The following is a 25,656-nucleotide window of genomic DNA, read 5'->3' on the forward strand; positions in this document are numbered from 1 at the left end:
ATGTTCGAGATAAACTGCTAAAAAACACACTTTCCTGCCCGTTTTAAATACCAAATTTTAGCATAATGTAAAAGAAGACCCGCTTTTTCAGAAAATATGAAAAAGTCAAGTTTGGCTAGGATGACCCATTTCACTTATTTTCAGTCCTCACGCAAAACCAATGTGTGTGACTTTATGTTCGTTTTGAGGTGCACGGTCACATATATCAAAAATGTTCTGTGGACGTCCAGAAAACCTTTGAAAACCCGCTAGAACGTTGAAAAAAAAAGGTTTTATGTCTAAAAAAAAAGGTCTAATAACCCGTTCCAGAACGTTTAGAGAACGTTTCATATCCGTCTAGAACCTCCTTTAGAACCCTCTTTAAAACGTCCAATGCTCATTTTTATTTGGCATTTGAGTAAATATGATTGCGAGATTATACAGCCACAATCTGGGATTACTGTACCATAACCCTAATCCTATATAATCCTATCCAAACCTGTTCCTAATGTCCTACCACCTATACCTATACTTTATCCTAATCCCGATTGATGAATCTGTATCACATTCTTTTATATACCAGCAAAATGTTGTACTGCATTTGAAGACATGGTTACTAAAATTAGATCACACACACCTTTATTAGGCCTATTAACATAAGAAAATACCTCTTCATAACAATTTGAAATTGAAGACCTGAAAATAAAAACGACCCAAGTCCAATATTTGGTCAAATTCAGTTTGACGTGGGAAATTGTAGCTTATGTATGGACTCATCTTGTGTATAAATGATAAATCCTGATTACCCCCGGAAGTACCTGAAATGAGTGAGTTAAATCTTATATGAATATAAGAATGATGGACTTGGGTCATTTTTACGTTAATATTGTAGCGCCCTCTCTCATCCTTCTCTCATCTCTATAGCAGAATACCATTTATATGATTCAAAGAACGACCCAAGTCCATTATGATTCAAAGAACGACCCAAGTCCATCACACAAAATGACATATCCACAATTAATTTAAATGCTAATTGTCATAGTAATATATGTTCTAATATTTATATATAATGTTGCCTTCCCATCACAGTTAAATAGAATGTTATTGGACAAATAAAAAAATATGAAGTTTTTTTTTTAAAGTTTACTCGAAAAGCTCTTCCATGGACTTGGGTCGTTCTTATATTCAGATACTCAATTGTGAATAACTGAACAATAAGGTAGGTAAGTTTATTTGTAACACAGAAAGTTTTAACCCAGCAGTAATCTTTAGATTTCAATGTATTTTATCTATGTTTACTAGTTTTCAAATTTTCTTATTTGAATATTCATTAAAAAATAGTCATGATAAAGAAACCAATGACGAACACGTAGAGGACCAAATAATGTTTTTTTTTTTTTTTTAAACGTCCACCAAAGACGAAGTCGAGGTAGCAGACCTAATAAAATCATTTTGTGGACGTTTAAAAAGGACGAAGACTTAGCAGACATAAATAAAAAAGGTTTTGTTACGTCCATTAACGTTTTTAAACGTTTTCCAAAAACCTGTGTTTTACGGTAGATGCTATATGTCTCAACTTTGACGTTGCACGTGCGTTTTAAAAACGTCTTTTTTATATGAAGACGTACTAAACCTAAAAAAAGAAGGTTTTACGAGACGTTCTGAAAACGTGTGTTTGTTAGGCCGATTAACCAAAACTCACGAAAGAGATAGATAGATAGATGGATAAAGAGAGAGAGCGAGAGAGGGAGAGAGACAGAAAAAAAAAAACCTAGAAATTATCCTTTATGAAATGTTTTGCATAAGTAAGATTTAGGAATAGGCTGTAAAATTGCTGCTGTTGTTCGGTTAGTTTCTTTATTGTTTATTTTTTTTTGTGGCAGAACGAGAGGTGAGCCACTATAAAGGGCCGGACAATCTCAGGGACCAGAATTCGCAGTTTGATCTGTTTCTGTTTTTTTTTTTTTTTTTTTTTTTGAAAACCATATTCAAAATATGACGATTCTTTCTTAATTTGTAGGCTATCCAATAGTCTACAGATTCGACACGTTTTCTTGCCGGTGTGAAGGAATACACAGAGGGACGGTTTAGCCTGAGTCCCCAAGCACTTCCCCTCCCTCCATTCTCCATTCTTTTCGGAAAGTTACGTAATCTGAAAGGTGGATCAAAAAGTCGAAAGATCATCCTCTCTAGCAGACGTTTGTACTTTGATCAAATGCTTTATTCGTCATTTTTCTTACTTTATTTTCAAATAAACTTTCTCCTAAATCTTTCCCTTTTAGACTATCGCCAGAAGCACTGCGAGCTCTCTCCTCACGACATTAGTCATGTTTTGTGGTGTGTCGGCAAACAGCCTCAACAAGTGGAGGCGCTGCTGAAGCATCTTCGACCAGACATAAAAACTCCAGTGGATCAGCTCAAAGCAGGGGATATTACAAGGGCGTTGGTGGAGACGTGTTCTATGAAGCTGAATGAGTGGGCAGATGGTTACCAGCAGGGTAATGTGGGGACGGAGACGACGAGTAATGCGCGTGTAGAAGAAGGCATACATTTACAAAAGATGGCAGAGGAAGGGTGCAAACCTTTGAATGTCCAGGTGGCTTTTTGCTTGGTTGTAGAAAAAGCTGGTTGTGAGGCAGTTGCCAAGACATTTTTCCAGAGTAAGTGTACATTTTCTCAAATTGCAAACAGTGGCAATTACCTCTTCACAGGAACATTGGAGACTAAACAGTGCGATGAACCTGCTTAAAATAACAACGAGATTTACAAAATATTTTAGAGGCTTTCTCACAGGGAAACCATTTTAGACGATAGTTCGGAACTATTTTCATGAACCTCTGTTTTGGTTCGATAAGAAGAACACATATTAGCAAGAAGAAGGCAGAAACGTCAGTACCATGGTATGAATACAGTTCCTCTATCCTTGGAGCTAATCATAATCAAAACATTGGCAGCGACATTGTTCACAATTACAACGAGGTGTATAAAATGCTGTGGAGGCTTTCTCATCCCTATTTATGATCCGTGCAGTTATTTCAGGAACCTTATATAGCTTTGGTTCGATAAGAGGAAATGACAGAAATACTGTAGATCAGAAAGACAATTATCAAAGTGCATTAGAAATGGTAAGCGAAATAAATCAGGAAGAAGAATAGTGGAGTACGATATTTTCACTGAAAGCGATAGACATCTATTTTTCTGTTTTTGCTGACATACTGTCATAACGATGAAACAATACATCTTTTAGATGACCATGCTTATTTAGAAGACCATGAAAATAATGTCGATTAGTCTGCCTCGAGATTTGTGCCACGTTTACGCATACCTTACGAGTTTACAGAATGCGAACTCATTATCTGATATTTTTTTTTACGTACAGATATTTTGATTAATGTCTACAGGAGAAATGGAAATCTGAATGGACGAAAAAACAAATCTCAAGGTTGCTTCCTGAGATTGCTAATTAGCAATCCAAAATTTAATGGAAAATTGATGTATTTCATATTTTCTCATAATTCAGTTTCAGAAAAGAACAAAACGCCACTCGGTCGGGATGACATTGAGGCGGTTGCCCTGGCTATAACTAAAAGGCACTGCAAGTTGTTAGGTGAAAATGTAGGCATTAAGCCAAAAGACATTGACGACAGGAACAAGGAGAACTTAGAGTGGTTGTTTAGAACAGACAAGCTGCTGGAAGACTGGGTGTCGAGCCAAGAATGCAGCAATTACGAGATTAGATGTAGACTTCGTGTAACTGCTGAAAGATGTGACCGCGAAGACGTTGCAGGTATGATGTCACTATCTAAAGCATATCGTATATATATATATAATATATATAAATATATATATATATATATATATATATATATATATATATATATATATATATAAATGAGTAACAAAGTACAAATCACTGAATTGAGCAGTGTTTTATAGTAGTAGCCATTAACAGAAGAGCTCATGGACATACATATTCGATCAGGCTTCAAACCTACGCCCTCCTGATCACCGGAAACGCATCTTATCCACCTTTCCAGACCAACAATGACCAACGAGCTTCCGCAAGAAAACCAGTGCTAGTTCTAATCCTGAGAGTATGCAGTGGGTAGCGCGTAATTATTCAAATTAATAAAATTATCTTCTTGAGCTGCTTTAATTGCAAATCATTAACAAATGGCCATACATCGACGTAGATGAGATATTAATTCAGTGTTTATCCACATCGACGTTGTCTGTTGCAGTTTCTCTGAAAACAACTCGACGAGAACATTTCATCAATTCGAATATTATACATATATGCGATTATGTGTGTGTTTGCGTATACAATGCAAAGGCCTACCAACAATTCATTTTTATCATGATTTGTATAACAGTGCGACTAGGATCAATGGCTCTCACTAGGCTCTACAAACAGCTGTGGAGCTCACATGTCGCATTAATGTCAGCCGACGTCAAATGACCCATATTTTGTGCTTGCAAATTGCAAAATAATAATAATAATAATAATAATGATACATTAACAAAAACTGCAGAAGTAAATGATTTAATTTTTCCATTCTTATTTCGGTTTCTAATAGACGTTTGCATCAGAAGAGAGCAGTTCGATGTTTACTACAAGAAGGAGCCTAATGAATCTAACGACATTGAGCAAGGGAGACCGTCAGGACGGTTAATAAAAAAAGGTGAGCAATCCTCCTCTTACACTTGTCCGTCTATTCAGTTTTGCGCTATCCTTTGTGGTGAGTTCTCCTATTAGAAGACCGGAACATCGAGAGCGACGTACTTGCAATATATACGATGGCTCATGGTGATTGCTCAAGATGATATAATCTTTAGATTTAAAGTAAATCTTCAAAATGGCACATCGCATCCCCCAATAAATATTCCTCGGCCCCCTGTGTCGTTCGGTAGATCAGGCATACACGAGAGCAAACAAGGGTGGCTGAGTTAGGTTTGTTGGCATTTTCAGGTGATATCAAGGATTCTACAGCTGACGGGAAAAATGCCACAAATGAACCAGTGGAAGAGCCGCAACCAAAACAGAATATGTTTTGTAGAAGCTCGTTATCTTTCCTGAGTTGGTTTTGGATTATCGAAAGAGGTTTTCTGTGATTTCAAAAACTTCCAGTCTTGTCTTTCATATTTTGTAGAAATTGACCTATAATACAGATATCGACAATTGTCGTAATGATGGCAAATAAAGCAGGGAAAGCAATAGGGATATGAGAAAGATAATAAAATGTATTGTATCATTATACGGTTTTTATTCTCCCCCCTCTCTCTCTCTCTCTCCCTATTCCTCCCCCTCTCTCTTTCACTGGGTCTCTTAGGTGAAGCCAGGGTATTCTTCACCAAAAAAGACGAAAATGCTGCAAATGAAAAAGAGGATAGGACGTCTGAAAAAAGTGAGTTTGCTTTGGCATGTAATAACAAGTTAATACAGTAGTGCTATACCGATTATTTCACTTCAAGATTGATATCCGAAGTTGTTTATGTCATCGGCAAATACGTTTTCAGTATCAAATAGGCATGATGATTATGATAATAGGAATACTCGTAATCGAGTATTTCTTTTGTTAGATATATTTCGGGGCATGCATGATTCATTTTCGTAACCAAATATTTATATGCCAATTTGCTTTGTGTTTTTTGTTGAAGAAGAGACTGTTGCCGTTGATCTTAACACGAATGTAGATGGAAAGAAGAAGAATAATTATACATATATATATAATAATAATATTCACATATATATATGTATATATATATGTATATATATATATATTGTTTTTGGTTTCTAATAAGAGGTTGTCGTGTTATGCAGGTTGTCATTATATAGATTATCCAGTTTGTTTTGCTGTTGTTTTTGTTGTTTTTTAAACTTATTATGGGAGTTCTTAGATTAATAAACCTTTTATGCAAGGATAAGGAGAGCATTTTAAACTCTCAATACACCAGACACAGTAATAGCTCCTTGAAGATGACTGATTACAAAGAGATACGAATATATTTGAAATACACGAATTTCTTTTTAACGCAGTTAAGTTAACCCATGTTTTGTTTTGTATTTTTTGTCAGTTAAGCTTTATCTTCATTTACATGATTTGCCTCAGTTAAAAAGACACAAATTATTGAATAAAAAGGAAATTACAGAATGTGTCTTTTATTTTCGTTCCTTTCACTTTTCGCTTATGCTTTTACATCCATAGCCCCACTGATAGCCACAACAGAAGATCAAGAGACTGAGAAAACTGAGGAATCATCTGGCTCAAGGAAATATGATGCAGGGCGAAACGAGAGCACAGACAAGTTGAAAGGAGAAAACTGTACATAATATTCCAGGGGAGGGGGGGGGACGTGTACGTGTGTATATTTACCATTCACAGTTTTGTTGGATATAGTTCATCCCCAGAAAAAGATACTAAACAAATGAAAGTCAAGTCTTTTGTTGTAAACAGTCGATTGGGATGCCTCCTTGATCATGTAATTGTGTAGAAAAGATTATTTAATTGTTTGCCTGGCCATTCATCAATTTAGATTCATTAGCCGATGACATTACCCTCGATGCACGACGAAAATACTGTCAGAAAAAAAAAAACACACACTTTTTCGATTTCATATTTTTAATGATGAAAATCAATGTTTGCATTGTATACCACATTAAAGAAAATCTAACTGGCTATGAAGCTAGCAGGTCAATGCAAAGAAAAATTTACGCATAAATAAACACATTTGTTTTGTCCTCCAAAGCAGAAAAGTAAAAATTGCAAAAATTGACATATTTTCCTTCTCTTTCAAATGCACTTTAAGATAACATTGATAACAAAAGACCAATTAAATACAACGACAGACATCAATGGAATAGCAACAATTAGTTTTCGTTCTCTTTATCTCCTTCTACACTCAATCAAAATCAAAATGGGATACTTACAAGGGGAAACTAAAAATTTTCTTCAAATTCATGAAATTCTTCCGTCGAGATGCTTTCATTGTAACTGATTAACAAATTGCCCTGCTTCCCCCTCGAGTCTGTGCGCATACGATTTGTTATCATCACTACTATTAAAACACTGATCAATTCAGTGCTCATTTACGTCGAGGCAACCAATTTGTCAATCAGTTGCAGAAAGAATTTTCTGTCAACACAAACTTCAAATGACTTATGTAGTGAGAGCACAAAGATGATAAAATCAACATATGATTTGTATTTCTTTTATTTAATTTAGTATTTTGGGAATTTGAGAAAAATGTAAGAACTGAATGTAATCTACAGTGCTCCTAATGGAAGGAATCAATTCAATATAATCATTGCTTCTTCTTACTTTCATTTCATTTGAATTTTGGTCGACAGAAAGGTTTTTATTTTCCTCCACTATTTTCACCTTAATTTGATCTTTTGGGTGTCAAAAATATTCTAAAGATTGTAGGTATATTTTTGCAAATTATTTCATTGTTTTTATTGTCGAAAATTTGTGTTTTGTTCTTATTGTTACATGGAAGAGTATTTACGCATGGATGACAGCTTGTTCATCGTTGTAATTTTATTTCTAGGCCTTGGGTGTGAAAAAATAAGGTTTTCACTCATGCGTAAGAATGTGTACAATAACGGACAGAAAGAGATTTACAAATACACTCAGCAAACAAAGAAAAGGAGAAAGTGAACTCATTTTCATGTATTATTATATTTCTTATAGAATTTGTGGCTAAATGTTAATGCGTTATTAACCATAGATAAATATGACAGGTAATTTGATGGGCTATCAACTTGTAAGTCAATGAAGAAGGAAGCCTTACGCATGAGTGAAACCTTTCTGTCGACCCAAATTCAAATGAAATGAGACGAAGAAGCAACATTGAATTGATTCCTTCCATCAGGAGCACTGTAGATTATAATCATTCAGTTCTTGAATTTGTCTTATACATTCCCAAACTACTAAATTGAATAAAAGAAATACAGATTATCTGTTGATTTAATCATCTTTGTGCCTTTACCTCATAAGTCATTTGAAGTTTGTGTTGACAGATAATTCTTATTGCAACTGAATGACAAATTGGCTGCATCGACGTAAATAAGCACTGAATTGATCAGTGTTTTAGTAGTAGTCATGATAACAAATCATGGGCGTACATACTCGAGCGGGTGTGCAGGTTAATTTGTCAATCAGTTGCAATGAAAGCATCTCGACGGAAGAATTTCATGAATTTGAAGAAAATATCTGGTCATTTTGGTGCGTTCGCGCGCGTTCTTAGAAGGCACAATTGTCTTTGCTGAGATATTTCGCAGAGAACATTTTGCACTTCACGATGCGAGAGCACGATAGTTGTATTTAAATTCGATTATCAGAAAATGATAGTGTATACAAAAGTAGAATCATGTGTGGCACAATTCGAAGGACACCATACTAAATATAGAAATGTATAGATCTAGAAGCAGATTATCCGGTAATCAATTTGTTCCTTACTATGCGATCTTAAATTATGAAAATGATATCGGTAAAAATGTCGTGCAGTCTCACCTTCTCCTACTGAAGCTCCCCAGTCTGGTGAATTATGTCATAAAACCATATTCATCAACTGAATGACAACGACTATAGCGAAGAAAAACAAGTCACCCCTATGCGTATGAGATGAATGATGCGATAAGGAATATGGTTTATTCCCCTTTCTTTTCACATGTAGTTAGCAGTATAACCATTGACGAAATCCAACTCATCAGAAAGTATGCCGACCCGGAGGCGCTGCAAAGTATCGCACAAGAGTTCAAACTGGATATTCCACAGCGTATCAATGATATGGACATGGTTCGCGCTCTTGAAAAGGTGAAGGATGAAAAAATGAAGGAAGGCAAAAGGTGGAAGATCAGAGAAGTTCTGCGAAAGATGAATCCTACATACGGTGAAATTATCTTTTTATCTTGCATTCTATGATTTTTGTATTTTTGTCATATAGCTTCCTCAATTATTCGTCTAATGTCACAAAGTTCTATAGTAATATGAATAAAAGCAAATATGAAATATCAATATGAAGCATCAAGGTCTACCCATGTTTTAAAAGAGTGTATGGCGGTTAAGTGATAGTGCATTTACTTATTAAAGTCAAATCGTATCTGCAATATTTTGCAGTTATATAAGCGTCATTCAGTTGCTTTAAGGCAAGGAACTTGATTCATATGATATGTACTCATATATATATGATATATGAAGAGTTTGTTCGCAAAAAACCGATAAGTCCATTTTTGAAGATTTTTAAGTACGGTCTCTGTCATAAAGTACAAATTAATACCTTTTAAATGATTCAATTCAATTCAATTCAATTTTATTCAATTTTATTTCCATTTCCGTTGAATAAACAGAAAAATGTATATACAATACATTTACAGAACATATTTGTAACAATTTCAAAGAAAACGTACAAGTGGTCACGAGTAACAACAGAATTTCCTTTCTAAGGTATATACATATACCTAATACAAAGATTAGATTGAAAATGGAGGGTCCCAGTAAAAAGCAAAGCTTGTATAGGGTATGGGACCCTCGAAAAATACGTACAAAAAAAAACAAAACAATGTCAACTGACATGAAATTAACTTAGAAAGAAAAAAAAAAGAAAGAAAAAGAGTAAAAAGGGGGAAATGAGACTATGGTACAACACACGCCATCGTGGACACAAGCATACTGTACTTCATGATGGAAATGCAATAATAAAACAATAAAACGCTCCCTGGTTTGCTATTGCGATTGATTGGGTTTGATTTGGATTGTTTGGGATTGATTGATTGCGATTGATAATAATATATTGGTCACTACATGCAAAGGTACATTTTTTGAAGTTATGGTCAAAAGAAGCAACAATTATTCTTATTGTTCTTATCATTCTCTTCATTTTTCTTGACCTTTAAGCGCAAATATCTCCATTCGGCAAATATGGACTTATCGGGTTTTGAGAACAAACTGTTCATATATATATATATATATATATATATATATATATATATAATATAATATAATATATCTGTTTTATGGTCTCTATTTCTGTTTTTACCAATCTATGATTGTAAGCTTGTAATGTCATATTATGTTAAATTGTTTTATCATCATTATAGTGATGGTTCAGTTTTGGTTGAGATTTTGTTTGAGGTTTCTTCCATTTTCTGATGGTGAGTTTTTTTTTTCTTTTTTTTTATGAGAAATCCCTCAAGAGATATGAAAGAGCATATAATTCTGAATTCAAAGTTGATTTGAAGAAAATTAGTTTTCAAATTGTTGAAATATCTAAAACAAAGCTATCCCAATAAAAGGTGGGACCCATAACACGTTTTATCAGGATCGCTGTGTTTCACTTTGTTTTGAGATATCCCAGCCATTATAGCACCGAATTTCATGAGCTACATTTTGAATTCCTCTCCGAATTGTAGGCTTCTTAACATTTCACAAAGTAATTTCCATGGATACTGACATAAAACAAACACACCTTCCGTGATAGATAGCGTGTCTTTATATTTTTTTGTGTGAATACATTTACTTAAAAATGACCTCTAGAAGGGGGATATAAGAGGAAGGAGACAAATTTTAGCCATTAAAAATATATATTTTGGTAACAAGACGCTTATAAGTTCCGCAAATAAAACTGCACCGCTTTTCTCTCAAAGGAATCTCTTCTCCAAGTTAATGAATTGCGAACAAAGACACCTCATCATATTGCTCACTTGGGAATCCACATCAGAACTTGTGTGTGCGTATGTGTGAGTGTGTGTGTGTGTGTGTGTGTGTGTGTTTGATATTCACTGCTGTAGATTTTGTTCTTCCAATTTTTCATTTCGTATTGATAGCCACTATTTTGTAAATCTTCTATAAAGGGACACACATAGTTGCGTAACTTTTTCACGCAAGTGGTCAATGTAACAGGCTGAAAGGCGTGATGCCTGTGGATTTCCATGATACTGTGCAAACGATGTAATGTCCTTTTTCGACCATCACACACATACCGATTTGAGAATGAATTGTTTGTCATGTTCGGCTGTTCACAGAGGAGCTTCTTGCGGAGAAAAGATACAACGCAGTCTTCAAAGCTGAGATTCCCCGACTGGCCATGCGCCTACTCATGAGAGACGTCTACCCATTCGCCCGAGCTCTGGGATACAGCACTCACCGGTTAAGCCAATTCCAAGTCAATCAATCTTTAGAAGGAAGTAACAAAGGAACAGCTGAAGTTATAAGACAACAGTGTGGAGAGGATAAAACAAATGTGAATCACACTAGGACAGCGATTCCCATACTACTGAGAAAGTGCGATTACAAACAAATAGCCCGAACATTTTACTTTGGTAAGTGTCTCAATGTATACGGTGAAAGAAGGGGTTCCGACTGTCTACAGAATCAGCGTAGCTCCTCCTTGTATGTGTGTGTGTGTAGTATTCAATGAGAGAATAAAAAGCATAAAAAGGACATAGACGTAGCTAGATCAACCTGGTTTCCTTCCAAGCTTTCAGACTTTTTTCTTCGTTTATCATCTTCTTTACACCCTCATTAGGGTTGTACAGACGCAATCAAGCTTACTATAATAATAGTAAACCTTAACACTATATTATAGTGTACATTATATACAAATAATGGAGGGACATATTTTTTAGTGATATGGTGTTTGATAATCTATCATTTATTTTATTTCATTTTTTTACAATCAGGTTTGACGCCTATTACCGTAAGATTTCATGTACTATGATGGAGATATTAAATTTATTCTTCGAACATGTTCAGTTTCTTGACGTTTCCAGTGGGACATACAACCTGGAAAGCTTCTATCCAATATCAAATTTAACACTCTGAAACATGGCATATTCGTAAGGAAACATTATGACCGAATTACCCCTTATTATCTGTGACATTTTAGATTTCGACGTGAGTACCAGCGATCTGATGGTCGTGGCAACACGAATCGAACCAGCCGTGCTAGCCCGAATGCTTTGCATTGAGGATCATACTGAGGCCCAAACTCGTACAGGAGACAAGATCCAAGAGAACATGAAGATGCTGACAAAGTGGAGGAAGATGATGTGTCCACCAGACTGCAACCATCGTACCACCTTGGCTGATATCATGTATGACGCTGGACATAAGCCTGTTGCCATGGGAATCCTAACGGGTAATATAGACCTACCTAGGATATCGATATATATATATTAAATCTGATACATTGCGATGAATTATAATGAATCCCACGTGTAGAGCCTACATTTACCTACATCAGTCAGTGTAGAAAGACATAGCTGCATCACAGATGGAATATCAATGGATTAAAAATGTGGGCCGGTGACATTCATGTAGAATGTTGATATACCGACATCCTGACTTGGGAGAATGGATCTCCTAATTGTAATTCTCACATATGCCCCCAGAGCAACCCCCCCCCCCCCAAAAAAAAAAAGAAAAAAAAAAGAAAAAAAGAAAAAAAGAAAAAAGAAAAAAAGAACAAGAAACAAACAAAAAAATGTATTCTTCTTTTGTACGTTTCCCTGAAAGCAAACCCTGAAAATAGGCTACTCTCCGTGCTAAATTGTTTTCCGTAATTAAACTGAACTAAATCGTCAAAAGCTTCAGTTTTATCAAAAATTATTAATAAAAAAGTTATTTTTTTCATTATTCATAAAACATTGTCATTAAGGGCAACCATGTACGCTAGTTAAGGTGCTTTTGTCATAGCCTCACGTGTTTTCCACTGACTGACACAAATAATTATTTTTGTTACATGATCACCTTTCTTGATATGGTTTTTGAAAGGAAATCAAAGAAAATACGAAATGCTGGTGTTGTGTTAAAAAAACATAGAGTGGCTGGGTGACAAAAGTGAAGGGCTTCCGGTAGTTGCACTCAGGTACTACTATTATGGTTTTCAGTGTACATTTCTCTGAACATAACAGTGGGTATTTGAAAGGCAATGATATCATCACTTCATTGTATTTTCAGAGTGCAACAAATACTATATCATTCCATCAATATTTATCTTAACGAAACCTCTACAAATATGTCTGTTGAATATCAGTCTACTAAGTCCAACGGGGGGTTGGATACCCTCTTATTACAAGGCAGGGAATGCAAAACGAAACAAATTACTGACATATTTCTGTTTGCTATGCATTAAACTAGCATTGGTTTGAAATGATTCAGAACTTAAGTAAATACAATCTCGGTGGAAATAGTTGCATCTCATATTTGAAGCATGGAATTTCAATTGTATTCTGGCAAGATCTTTTTTTCCTTTACTGTAAGTCCGATAAGTTGCAGTCTAGTCAATTGAGCGCTTTGATATTAAGATATCTCATATAGAAGGGAAGAGACAATACAACAATAACCGGAAATTCAGATGTTTCTGTTAAAGGACAAGTTCACCTTCATAAACATAAGGATTGAGAGAATGTAGCAATATTAGTAGAACACATCATTGAAAGTTTGAGGAAAATCAGACAATCCGTTCAAAAGTTATGAATTTTTGAAGTTTTTGTGCAGTAACCGCTGGATGAGAAGACTACTCCAGTGTATGAATAACTTAGATGTCACGTGCGTACAACAATATAAGGAAAATATAAAGAGAATTTCACAAAATGCCATCTTTTGAAAAAAAGTATACATTCCCCTGACTCGTTTCCGACAAATGTTATGGGTAATATTATTCCCCCTGCTTTTAGAAAGAGGCTTAAGTCAAGAGCTCTTTTATTGTGCGAAAAAAGTGAAAATATGTTGAATATTCTTTTACATTTTCTTTATACTGTTGTACGCATATGACTCACAAGCTGTAGTAGTCTCCTCATCCAGCGGTTCCAACACAAAAATTTTAAAAATTCATAACTTTTGCATCGATTGTCCAATTTTCCTCAAACTTTCACTGATGTGTTCTACTAATATTGTTGCATTCTCTCAATCCTTATGTTTATGAAGGTGAACTTGTCCTTTAGTAAGCTAGTCTCGTAGCAAGAGTTATATTACGTAAATAGTAACACGATACTGATTTGTTTTTCATATGACTGTACGACATAATGAATCCTTTGACATGTTCACTTATCCTTTGACAAACGAAATTTGTTGTCAATGTCTGTTACTAGGCCAATACAGAGACTGCGTCCCGAGTAGAGAGGTTCTCACTGAACTGGCGCGTCACATTCCCACGAGTGAAGCCATCAGGCTGTGCAAAGTTTTGGATATTGACACAGAGCAGTCCGACCGACAATCTGACAATGACGTCCTTGAACTGCTGGTGAAATGGGTTGAGCAGGGCAAGGAAAACTCTCGAAATTTATTAAACAAGCTTGCACCTGAGTCCGAACAAGGTAAAAGGTTTTTGATTGGAAAGGCCACTTGTCAAAACGTGCAGGTGTTGGTTGACGGCAACTGTTATTGTGTGTATGACCCTTGGCTTGAAACTTTGCAGGGACATGCATCCTTTTACATGACGTTCAATCCACTGCAGTGCGACATCAGAGTATACAGCCATCTCACTTATCTGGATTTCTGTGTAATCCGGACTCTGGCTAGCGCACAATTGTCTTCATGTTGTTCATGCTTTGAAGTGTCCAATTTCAATCACAACAAACAATACAAGTAAAAAAATATATATATCTGCGAACTTGTGATGATATTAGAAATTTAGTAATCGACTGTGAGAGACGATGACACAAACGTTTTTGATGCTGCAATAGGGTCAACTATAGTTACTAATGTAGTGCTGTGATTGAATAGGGACCTCAGCGGCAGTATTTTTTGGTAGGTTTTGAAAAGTCACGATCTAAATCTTATTCTCGGTCAATGTAAAAAAAGAAAGAAAAAAAAACACACGAGAAGTGAACTTTTACTCCCGTATTATTCTTGTGTGTGTGTGTGTGTGTGTGTGTCTGTGTGTGTCTGTGTGTGTATGTTATTTAAAGCATGACGAAAACCATGCAATAATTACAATATTTGAGTATTAAACTCTCATTCAGCCGATCTCGACATTGCTAGCTGAATGATCTCAAAGTGTGTTAACGTTTTTAAACATTTCTATGAACGAGTTCGTTACTGGGTTGAGGAGTGGCAATAGAAGGCACTGTTGTTTAGTGAGGTCACATCATTTTCTCATTGTCATAAAGTGGTAGTAGGTAAAATTAACGACATAATTACACTTATTTCGTCTTTTTCGTTTAATAAGTCCTTGGTTAACAAGGCCTGGCACTTTAGAGCGAATGCTTAACGAATGCCCGATGAATTCCAGCATTTGAAGACACGTTTGCACCCCTTTAGAAAAGTTCGTAAAATGTGTGACGTTCTTGTATGCATTGCCTATTCGGAGGAATTCGTAGCGATATTCTCCAAATGTTGGACATGTTAAAAAAAAATCGGGCGCAGCGTATCCTTGAGAATCCATTTGAATAAGAACAAATGAGAGAACGTGAAACATGTTAAGAGCTCATGTAGTATCAACACAAATGATATGCGTCTTGAAATTGTTGGTCATTCGTTGGTCATTCGCTCTAGTGGGACGGGGCCTTTAACGAAATCCTCCACACTGCAATTAGGTCTTACCACGCAGCTTGGTGGGCTTGTAATGTATTTCAGTTGAGTTTCAGTTGCGTTTCATCCATCAAATTGAAACAAACTAATGGCTTCCCGTCATCGGCATGTTTGCATCCATCCATGCAAAGCCAAATGACTTCGTATAAGAACAAAACGCGCTAAAAGGAGTAAACACCAATACACATTATGTGACACTCCCCGTCGTATGAAATGCACCAGTTTAATGAGGTCAATTTTGTACTACAAAAGTATTAAGGGAAGGTTTGACGATTATGGACTTTATTTTTCTTTTCTGGATTTATTGTCTGAGTCATAGCGGTGATTAGAGTATTGGTCACGCATAAGGAAACGGGCACAATGAATGACAAGGTTCAATTCAATAGTAATACACGTGTATTTGCCCTGATTTCTTTTTAATACTAGAATTTCGCAAAAGAATGCACAAGAAATTGAGCGATAAAGTGTACGATGCCGGATTCATCAACTTGGCGAACGAAATCATGACAGGTAAGCCCATCTATTCACTGTGTTTCGTAGCTGGTCAACGTAAGTATAACTAGACGTGAAAAAGTTGGTTGCATTTATCCTTTTATTTATTACTTTTCCTTTAGCTGGGTATATCCCTTTAAAGCTCACTCGGAACTGCTCTGACAAGGGGTCCTACAATACGCACAAAATACATTTTGAAAAGAAACCTCAAGTTTTTGCATTGCATTTATATGGATCAAAGCAGTGCTTGTCAAAAAAAAAAGGGTGAACTAAAAAGAATTTAAATGAACTGAAAGTAACCGTTTTGTGTACATTGATGTATTCTTTTGTAAAACCAGGAATCAAGCATGGCAAGGTTACACAACTAACGAACAGTTCAAGTCCGACGGAGCAACAGGTACGTTTGCAGCTGCGCATTTTGTCTTCTGTTGAACACTCTAGGAAGAATAGATCCCGCTTCAGTCACAGTTCGGATTCAGTCACAATGGGATCCCCTTTAAAGGTGCTCCCAGTATGACACTGATGAAGGTGCAAAGATGAACCTATATTTCTAAGAGTGTTTGCTATTTCAAATTGTACTTGATAATCGCTTCTTAGTATACCGCTAACTTACATCCACCCTATGCACATAGTCACAGAATCAGGCGTGGCAAGATTAACCTTTATGAATAATAATGATAATAATAATAATAATAATAATAATAATAATAATAATAATGCTACTACTACTAATAAATATGATAATAATAATAATAACATGTAGATCGAGAACATGCAGCAATAGTAGAAGAGACGCCAGTGAAAGATTGAAGAGAATCGGACAGTCCGTGAAAAGTTATGAATTTTGAATTTTAGTCCTGCCATTGCTGGAAGAGAAAACTACTACAGCTTGTGATGTCATATGCGTATGATATGAAGACAACACAACTCAGAATATTAAACATATCTTCTTTTTACTTTTCTCCCATAATGAAGCATCGCTCGACATTCCTCGTTTAGAAGTCATGTTGAATGATTTTACCCTTTAACATAAGTACAGGTATGTCATTGACAAGACAAGGGAATATTCACCTTATTTTTAAAAAAAAAATACCGATTATACACGTATATATATATGTTTTTGTTTTTGTTGTAACTCTCTGTATATTCCCCTTATATCTTTCTCCTCAAGTGACATCATTAAACTGCAGTAGTTTTCACATACAACAGCGACTACGAAGAAACTTTAAACGTCATAACTTTCAAATGGATTGTTCGATTTTTCACAAACTTTCACTAATGTGTGCTGCTGATACTCTGCATTCATGCAATCCACATGCGTAAAAAGATGAACTTGTCCTCTAGCGAACTGTCCAATGTTGAGTCCGCCCTTGTAAAAAAGTACCATTAAGTACCATGGTATTACTATGGTATTACCATGGTATTACCATAGTAACCATGGTAAATTCATTTGTACCATAGTACTACCATAGTACTGCCACAGAAGTACCGTACGGAATAGGAAAGTACTATTTGAAAATATAGAAGTACCATAATGTACCATAGTACTACCATGAATGTACCATAGATGTTACGGTATTACAATGAAATTACAATATTTATTATATGGTTGATGTTATACTGAACAGAGTGCCATCCTCACACGTGATACTTTCCTGGTTCTCCATAGTACTTTCATGGTTCTCTGTGATACTTTCATAGTACTCCATGGTACTCTTGGACATTTTCATTGCACTTTGTGGTACTTTCACAGTTCTCTATGGTACTTTCATGGTACCTTATGGTACTTGTTTGACTGGCATATGGTACTGCTACCATAATCTTGCAAAGTTGACTGTACAATTGCCCCAAGAAAGTCAAAAACATTGAAAATGATAATTTCCTCTTTAATAATCTAATCACTTAAGCTTGGCCTTTCATAGCATTGGAATATTGTTATACAAGTGATTCTGTAGTTTGCAAAAACTATGAATTAGGCATTAAACAGCCTAAAGATTTCCACATTTTTCCTCATTTTTTTATTACATTTTACTTGCCTATGGGTAAGTGAATTTCTTCATTTTAATTTGTTCACTTGCCCGATATAAGATTTTACTAGCCCCGGGAAAGTGTGCAAGTGATTGTGTCAGGCCCTGTTTTACTTCAAATAGTTGAAATGCGCGCAACTCGAAGGATTACACTGCTGTAGGTTTTTTCTAACACACACACACACAGTTACAAGTGTACATAGCTTTTCAACATCTACCGTAGATGGATGCTTATTTGTGTGTATACATTGTACAGGCATTGCAGGCTAGACGTACCCTGGATGCCCAGGTCACTTCCTGTCTGCAATGTCATGTGATGTCTGGTTTTTATGCAAATGAGGTAATAATGAATAATTATCTTTATGACAGCCAATTATTTTAAGTTACGTAATATATTCAGTATTCTTTAGCCAATCAAAATAGTTTTGCCTTTGTGGCCATTGAGAGCTGCGCTTGCGCTTGCAGGGTACATGCAGCAGGCCCCAAAATTTAGTCAGTCCTGCTGCAACTTTCATAGAGTGATCACCAGTGCGTCTCTATTCTGCTTTAATAGATCTGGCACGTGCTTGTGACTCGGGCACACGATACTGTCAGTGATGAGTTTTTATTGACTTTGAGATTAGCTACTTCACTGTAGGTCACCTAGGCCTACTCGATCGGTCTACGTAGACCTCAGTTGTGTTCTGCACAGTTGCCTAATTTATATACTGATTCTGGTGGTGGATTCATATTTTGGACTGAGCATTATTTTTGGATAATTCCAACCCCGGAATAGCAGGCACTCCTGTGACGCTAGATTACTGCTAGAATCTACCAAGGTTTTTTTTATCAGTCGTACATCGCCCTAGCCTACGCACTGTGTAGACTTCTGATTGGACATTGACAGTAGTATGCAGTATCACATCAGGCTAGGCTATCTCCGTGGCGTATAGGGAGCTAACCTCGCATTGGTCCCTACACTGACGTCTGAACCTGCCATCATTGCAGTACTCGTGCACAGCAGGGTCCCTTCTTGGTTTCAAGCTGTTTCTTTCGACGACGCGGGCGCCCAGCACGGCAGTGAACATCAGTGAACAGTGAATACCACCCTCCTAGTTTTATCGTCAGCGGTCAGAGTTTTCTTCCAAGATTTTACGGATGATTTCTAGCGCCTGTGGCTGTGTTACTGTCAGATCTAACTGTCGACGGGACTGCTACCGACATATCGACTACCGCGCTAGTGCTGGACTATCCTAGCAGGTAGCTTTTATTATTAGGTCTTAGATTTATACTTGGTACAACCATGTACTACAATCCATGTTTGTAAACAGCGGCGGCCTCCCGCTATATAAACAGTGCCTGTAGTTAAGCTGTACTACTATACTAGAAAAAGTAACAGTCCCTGCTGGTTAACGTGCGTACTGTAGTGTAGGGCCTACAGTCTGTATCCTGGTATAGGATAGGCTATCTAACGTTAGTCTATACTGTTTTAGTCTCAGTTTTGTCGGCCATTGTGATTAGAACATATGTACGTTAATGTTACAGTTTAAGCGGCGGCCTTCCGCTATATAAACAGTGCCACAGCTGTATATTTGTCAACCAGTTTTAAGGTTAAGCGGCGGCCTTCCGCTATATAAACAGAGCTACAGCTTACTTGTCAACCACAATTTAAGAACTAACTGTAGACACGCTGTGTTTTCTCTGGATTTATTTTTGATGGCTGATGCCTCATAAATAAAAATGGTTTAAGCCAGATATCTTGAACAGTATACCGACCAGTACCAAAGCCTTCGTTTAATTGCGTGGTGTAACATTTAGTGTAAAGCCTAGAAATCTACCTGTGAATCCCGTGATCAAAAGTGTGGGGTGAATGGGCATGTGGAGTCCTTGGATTTTAGTTGTTTTTTTTTTTTTTTACTTTGAGCTGCACTGAGAAAACATTCATGTGAATGGTGTGTGTGTGTGTGAATTTATTGAAGTCAGTGATCAATACTTTTGGTTACGTTTCATCTGACATCACACACTCATTTAATACTTGCTAGGTATCTCATAGTACATCGAAATACAACAGCACCAAACCCACTAAATCATATTACTTCATATACTATCTCCATGACTCCACAAGGTCATGCAGACGTGCAATGGCATAGATTATTGCTTATAATGAGCATTTCTCAAGCTACCACAATTAGCCATGCAAAGCATATATGATAAGATATGAGGTGAGTGGGTTGAACTTAAAGTATTATTTTGTGCTAGTAGTATACTAGTGTAGTTCTGTGGATGATGTGATACTATGTGATACTTGAAGTACTGTGGTACTAGCATGGAAGGACCGTGGTACCACCATGGAAGAACCGTGGTACTACCGTGGATGTACCGTGGTAGTACCGTGAGATGTACCATGGTACTACCGTGGAAGTACCGTGGTACTACCGTGGATGTACCGTGGTACTACCGTGGTAGTACCGTGGAAGTACTGCGGTAGTACCGTGGATGTACCGTGGTACTACCGTGGTACTACCATGGATGTACCGTGGTACTACCGTGGTACTACCGCGGTACTACCGTGGTACTACCGTCGAACTACCGTGGAAGTGCTACCATGAAAGAATGGTACTCATGGCATGGAAGTACCATGGTAATGAATGGTACTACCGTGGTACAACCATGGTAATACTATGGTATTACCATGGTATTTTTACCATGGTAAATCCATGGTAAATGTACTGCCTTCATCTGTCAATTTACCATCCTATGGTAATACTATGGTATTACCATTGTAAAAGTACTATGGTAAAACCATGGTAATACATGGTAATACTATGGTATTACCATGGTATTTTTACCATGGTAAATCCATGGTAAATGTACTGCCTTCATCTGTCAATTTACCATCCTATGGTAATACTATGGTATTACCATTGTAAAAGTACTATGGTAAAACCATGGTAATACATGGTAATACTATGGTATTACCATGGTATTTTTACCATGGTAAATCCATGGTAAATGTACTGCCTTCATCTGTCAATTTACCATCCTATGGTAATACTATGGTATTACCATAGTAAAAGTACTATGGTAAAACCATGGTACTTTTTTATAAGGGCGATGGGGCAGCATGAGATTTTTTCGTGTGTGACAATCTCTTCTTACCATACCGTGCTGCTAGACACACACACACACACAGACACACACACACTCACACATTACACACACAAAAGCATCACACCCAAGAGACACACTGTCACCCATCACTGAGTGACGCTTTGGTCAAGCACACAGAGTGTAAAGAGAGAAAAAAAAACTGTCCTTGTTTTTGTGAGGCCGCCCTTAAAGCCCAAACAAAGTTCTGGTATGCCTGCAAAAGATGTCAAATTTTGCTCGAAAATGTGAACGTATGCCTAGGAAATGTGCGGAATAACGCTGTAATAACAAGATATTCGATGGGTAAGGACGAAAATGGGAAATATTAACCAAAAACATTCAGTCTCGGAACTTACCCGAAAGGGGTCAGGCTAGACTCGGACTCGGGGATAACTCGGCCTCGCTTTGCTTGACGGCGGGATGAGTTGCACTGGTTTTCCCTCTGGATTGTACTGTACTATGCATACGGGAGCGGCCTGTATAAACTACAATGTAGCGTTCTGGCTACTCGCAGTAATGGTCCGAGTTGTTACAACACGCGCATCAAAAACCTCTTTGGCGCGCTTGCAAAATTAGTGTGCGCCTCTCAAGCACCTCTAAAAACAATCAAAGACAATTGATAAACAACAACAAAAACTTCAAAGACCGCGCGTCTCAGCAACTGAGGTGATGTGCGTATACTAGTAGGCTTGAGGACCGCGCGCTGTCCATTTGTTTTGTACAGGATTAGCACGCACTTTCCTGTCTGCTCAGTAAGGCCTCGTTTGGTACCCGTAGTATTATAGAGTACTGATGAACATGGCGATCACGAACTGTGTGTAAATTGTCTGAAATAGGGTCGAGTTTTCCCTGAGACCGAGTTAGTCTGGAGCCTTCTGGAATAAAAGTCGGTCTACCGACTTTTATTATTTTTCTCAAAATACTCCAAAACGACTCATCATTCCGGCAAACCACGTCAGCCAGGTAAGTTTATTTGTAGACTCTTTCGATATATTGCAAGCAAATATGAAATGGTGCCAGACGGGTTCTCAAGCCCTTACTAGAAATTAGTTTTCACTTTAAACTCAAGTTTCAGCTTAAGTTGACGGTCCCCTGCATTTTGTATGTATTAAATCGATTGAATAATGACTTTTCCGGTTGTTTTTGTATGATTCACCTATGCAACATTTCATTATTGGTATATTATGACTGTATTAGTTCTATTCCTCTTGTGTTGAATATAATATCTTATAGTACTGGAAATTGTTATGTTTTATAGACTTTATAAACAAATGCAGAAATAAAACAAATCGATCAAATCAAAATGAGCGAAGAATTATCGTCATGACATTGACAATTCAATTGAAGTAAAGTGGATAAATATTAACTTGAATCTTTGTCTTTCTCGCTGCCTCTCTTTGGCACAATCCAGCATGTAGATGCCTCCATAGCTTCGAAATAACTTGACAGTCACGTCTGGGATATGAACAGTCTTCTGGTCTTCGTGTCTCGCTCCTTCGGTGGAACGTAGAGGGTTAAAAAAATGAAAATGAGAAAAGTCTTGATATGAACTTCATTGACAACACTCATCCCTGACACCTCAACTAGCATCACGTGGAATGGTGGAAATGTGGAAAGTTGCTATGTCTCATACCCACACGCCAATGTGAAGACGTGTTTTGATTGTCACCCCTGAAACAAGACTTTTAGCATCTTGTTACTTGTCGATGTTTCTTAACCTTTTCTATGCACAAATTTCACACACGTACCTATGGACATGAGATTAATCTTGCACGCAAAGGCGTAACTGTTGCCTTGGTTCAAGGAGGTCTTTAGAAGAGGAACCCTTCCGAATGGAGAAGCTGCTTTCGCACCTTCAGATTCAGCTACACACAGCCTTGATATCGTATGTTGATGTGAATCCCCGTACACAAGGTGAAAGGAAGATATGGATATCACTAGTCTTGGACTTAGTATACATCTGGCAAGAACTTTACTGCGGTGAAATTGTATTGCTTTTAAAGGGAATGGCTAGTAACTGATCGGTGGAAATGCTGAAGGATGATTCTTGTGGTATTCATTTAAGAGTATATCTATTGTTGAGTGAAAATTATTTGCTTCAGAATGGTTCCAGGTTAGCATGCCTGTACAGTGACGGGACATTAAACTGCACATTATACTGCGGAATTATACTATTACGATATGCGATTGTAAAGAACGCTGATAATGCATTATTTCTTCTACGAATTTAAGGAAGTGAACTGAGCTTGTACATCTTTGATGTACATCTTTTTACGCTGTGTATGAATATAGTCTTTCTATCACAAATTGTATATATATATACTCTCTAAAAAAAAATCGAGTGAAAATTTTCACTCTAAAAAGAGTGAATACAAAAAAGAGTGAATTTCGAGTGAAATTGGAGTGAATTTTGAGTGAAAATGCTCATTTTCACTCATTTTGGAGTGACGTCAGGGATCACTCGAAGATTTTGGAGTGATCCCTGACGTCACTCCAAAATGAGTGAAAATGAGCATTTTCACTCAAAATTCACTCCAATTTCACTCGAAATTCACTCTTTTTTGTATTCACTCTTTTTAGAGTGAACATTTTCACTCGATTTTTTTTTTTAGAGAATATATATATATATATACTGTATATATAATATACAGTAAACCTCGCATGAGTCGAAGCTCTCGGGACTGACAAAAATGCGTCGACTTACGTGAACTTGGACTCTCGCGAGAGTTGACCAAGGAGTTCTGGCTTGACATGGATAAAGTATGGATTTGCTGTGTGTATACATGTATACATGTGTATGTATTCGACATGCGTGTGGAGCGGTACGGTGAGTGTGCATGCTTACCTGCAGCAGGTCAGGGACGGGGTTCTGCGACATGCCGATTTTTTTTTTTTTTTTTTTTTTTTGTTCTCCTCTAATGTAATGAGAATGCCAGAGAAATCTTCTTCGGCTCAAGTGATGTAAAATACGTGTATTTCGTACAAAAGGGACTGAATGTTTTACTTCGACACAGCCGAAATTCGACTCTCGTACTTCGGCTTATCCAAATATTTCTTAGAGAAAATACATAGGGAAAAATCGGGACTTTTTATTTTGCTTCGAGTTAAGTGATTTTCGACTCACTCGACGTCGACTTATCCGAGGTTTACTGTATATATCAACATGCGCACTGCAAGTGCACGAGCGCACTTTGCCTTTTCTTAGATACCACACGAGTGTTGCCGTATAAACATTCATAATTTATGGTTACCACGTATGTTTTGTTCACTTTCAGAATTGTCATTGTCGACCCTGAGGAAGACGAATGTATTCGTAGAAAATTTGGTCTGAATGAATAGCACTGTTGGAGTGAAATGCATTACCACTCTACTTCGGTAACTGTTCTTATATATATATATAAGGACCAGGAGCAGACGTATACTCTTGTGTGTATGTTCTGCTTCAGAAACGGATTTTTAATCTAACATCACATCGCATCCTGGTCGCTGATGAAGAATGCGATGACTAACCTGTTTGGTGTCTTGTTCTAAAACGTGCGCTTTCCTCGCCAGGATAAAGCGTTTTAATGCCATTTTAGGTTTTAATCTCATATATATATATACGAGGGGCGACTGAAAAGTTTCGAGCCTTCAAGAGATAGTAAGAGGCAGAAGTACTTTATTGCTCTATTTTTCTACATAGTCCCCTTGTGAGTCCACACACTTCCTCCAGCGGTGACGTAGTGCCTCTATGCCGCTGCAGTAGAAGTTCTTTGGTTGGTCCTCCAGGTAGTAGTCAACAGCATCAATGACCTCCTCATCAGTGGTGAAGCGTTGTCCAGCAAATCTTTTTTTGAGGTTCGGAAAGAGGTGAAAGTCAGATGGGGCTAGATCTGGAGAATATACGGTGGGTGCGGAACTAGTTGGAACCCACAGCCATGAATGGTTGCCATTGCAACCGCTAATGAATGCGTTGGAGCATTGTTCTGGTGAAACAAGACACCTTTTGTGATCATTTTGCCCATTTTCTATGAATCACCTAATACAGAAAGTTCAAGAACCAGTAAAATAAGGATAAAAATTGTTATGACCAAGGAATTTGGTTGGTAGGATTGAAGACTTCATGGACCAAATTTGGCCTTCATATCTTAATCCTTTCTATGTTAGGCTCAAAACTTTTCAGTCGCCCCTCGTATATATATATATATATATATATATATATATATATATATATATAAATGACATGTTTGTGAATTATATCAAGTTTGGCGGGGGGGGGGGGGGGTGGGGGGAGAGGGGCTCCGGCAATGGGTAGAGCGTTAGAGTTTAGAATGCATTTAATGTACTGGGTGTTTTGAGGTATACACGTGTGTTTACAAGAGTAGTTAATGTTAAAACTTTCCTTTATTCTACATAGCAGTTCGTCCTGAATGTTTGGAAAAGGTGCTCAACCGAGGTGCCAAAATAAGCATTGCAAAACATGTGAACATTTAGGGTTATATGCGCTCATGCAATTT

The 25,656-nt window shown here is 37.0% G+C and overlaps 1 protein-coding gene across 1 annotated transcript; it reads left to right on the forward strand.

Moving 5' to 3' along the window:
* The first annotated feature begins 802 nt into the window (after nt 1-802).
* On the forward strand, nt 803-22,744 carry LOC140229725 (uncharacterized). The gene is made up of 13 exons (XM_072309964.1): nt 803-806; nt 2,262-2,477; nt 3,500-3,766; nt 4,557-4,661; nt 5,310-5,384; nt 6,186-6,302; nt 8,656-8,871; nt 11,003-11,299; nt 11,866-12,117; nt 14,072-14,296; nt 15,939-16,022; nt 16,343-16,401; nt 22,572-22,744. Exons 1-13 carry the CDS (start codon nt 803-805, stop codon nt 22,599-22,601), a joined length of 1,947 nt encoding a protein of 648 aa, XP_072166065.1. The 3' UTR covers nt 22,602-22,744.
* The last annotated feature ends 2,912 nt before the right edge of the window (nt 22,745-25,656 follow it).

This window comes from Diadema setosum, chromosome 6 (assembly GCF_964275005.1).
Source record: "Diadema setosum chromosome 6, eeDiaSeto1, whole genome shotgun sequence".
NCBI lineage: Eukaryota > Metazoa > Echinodermata > Echinoidea > Diadematoida > Diadematidae > Diadema > Diadema setosum.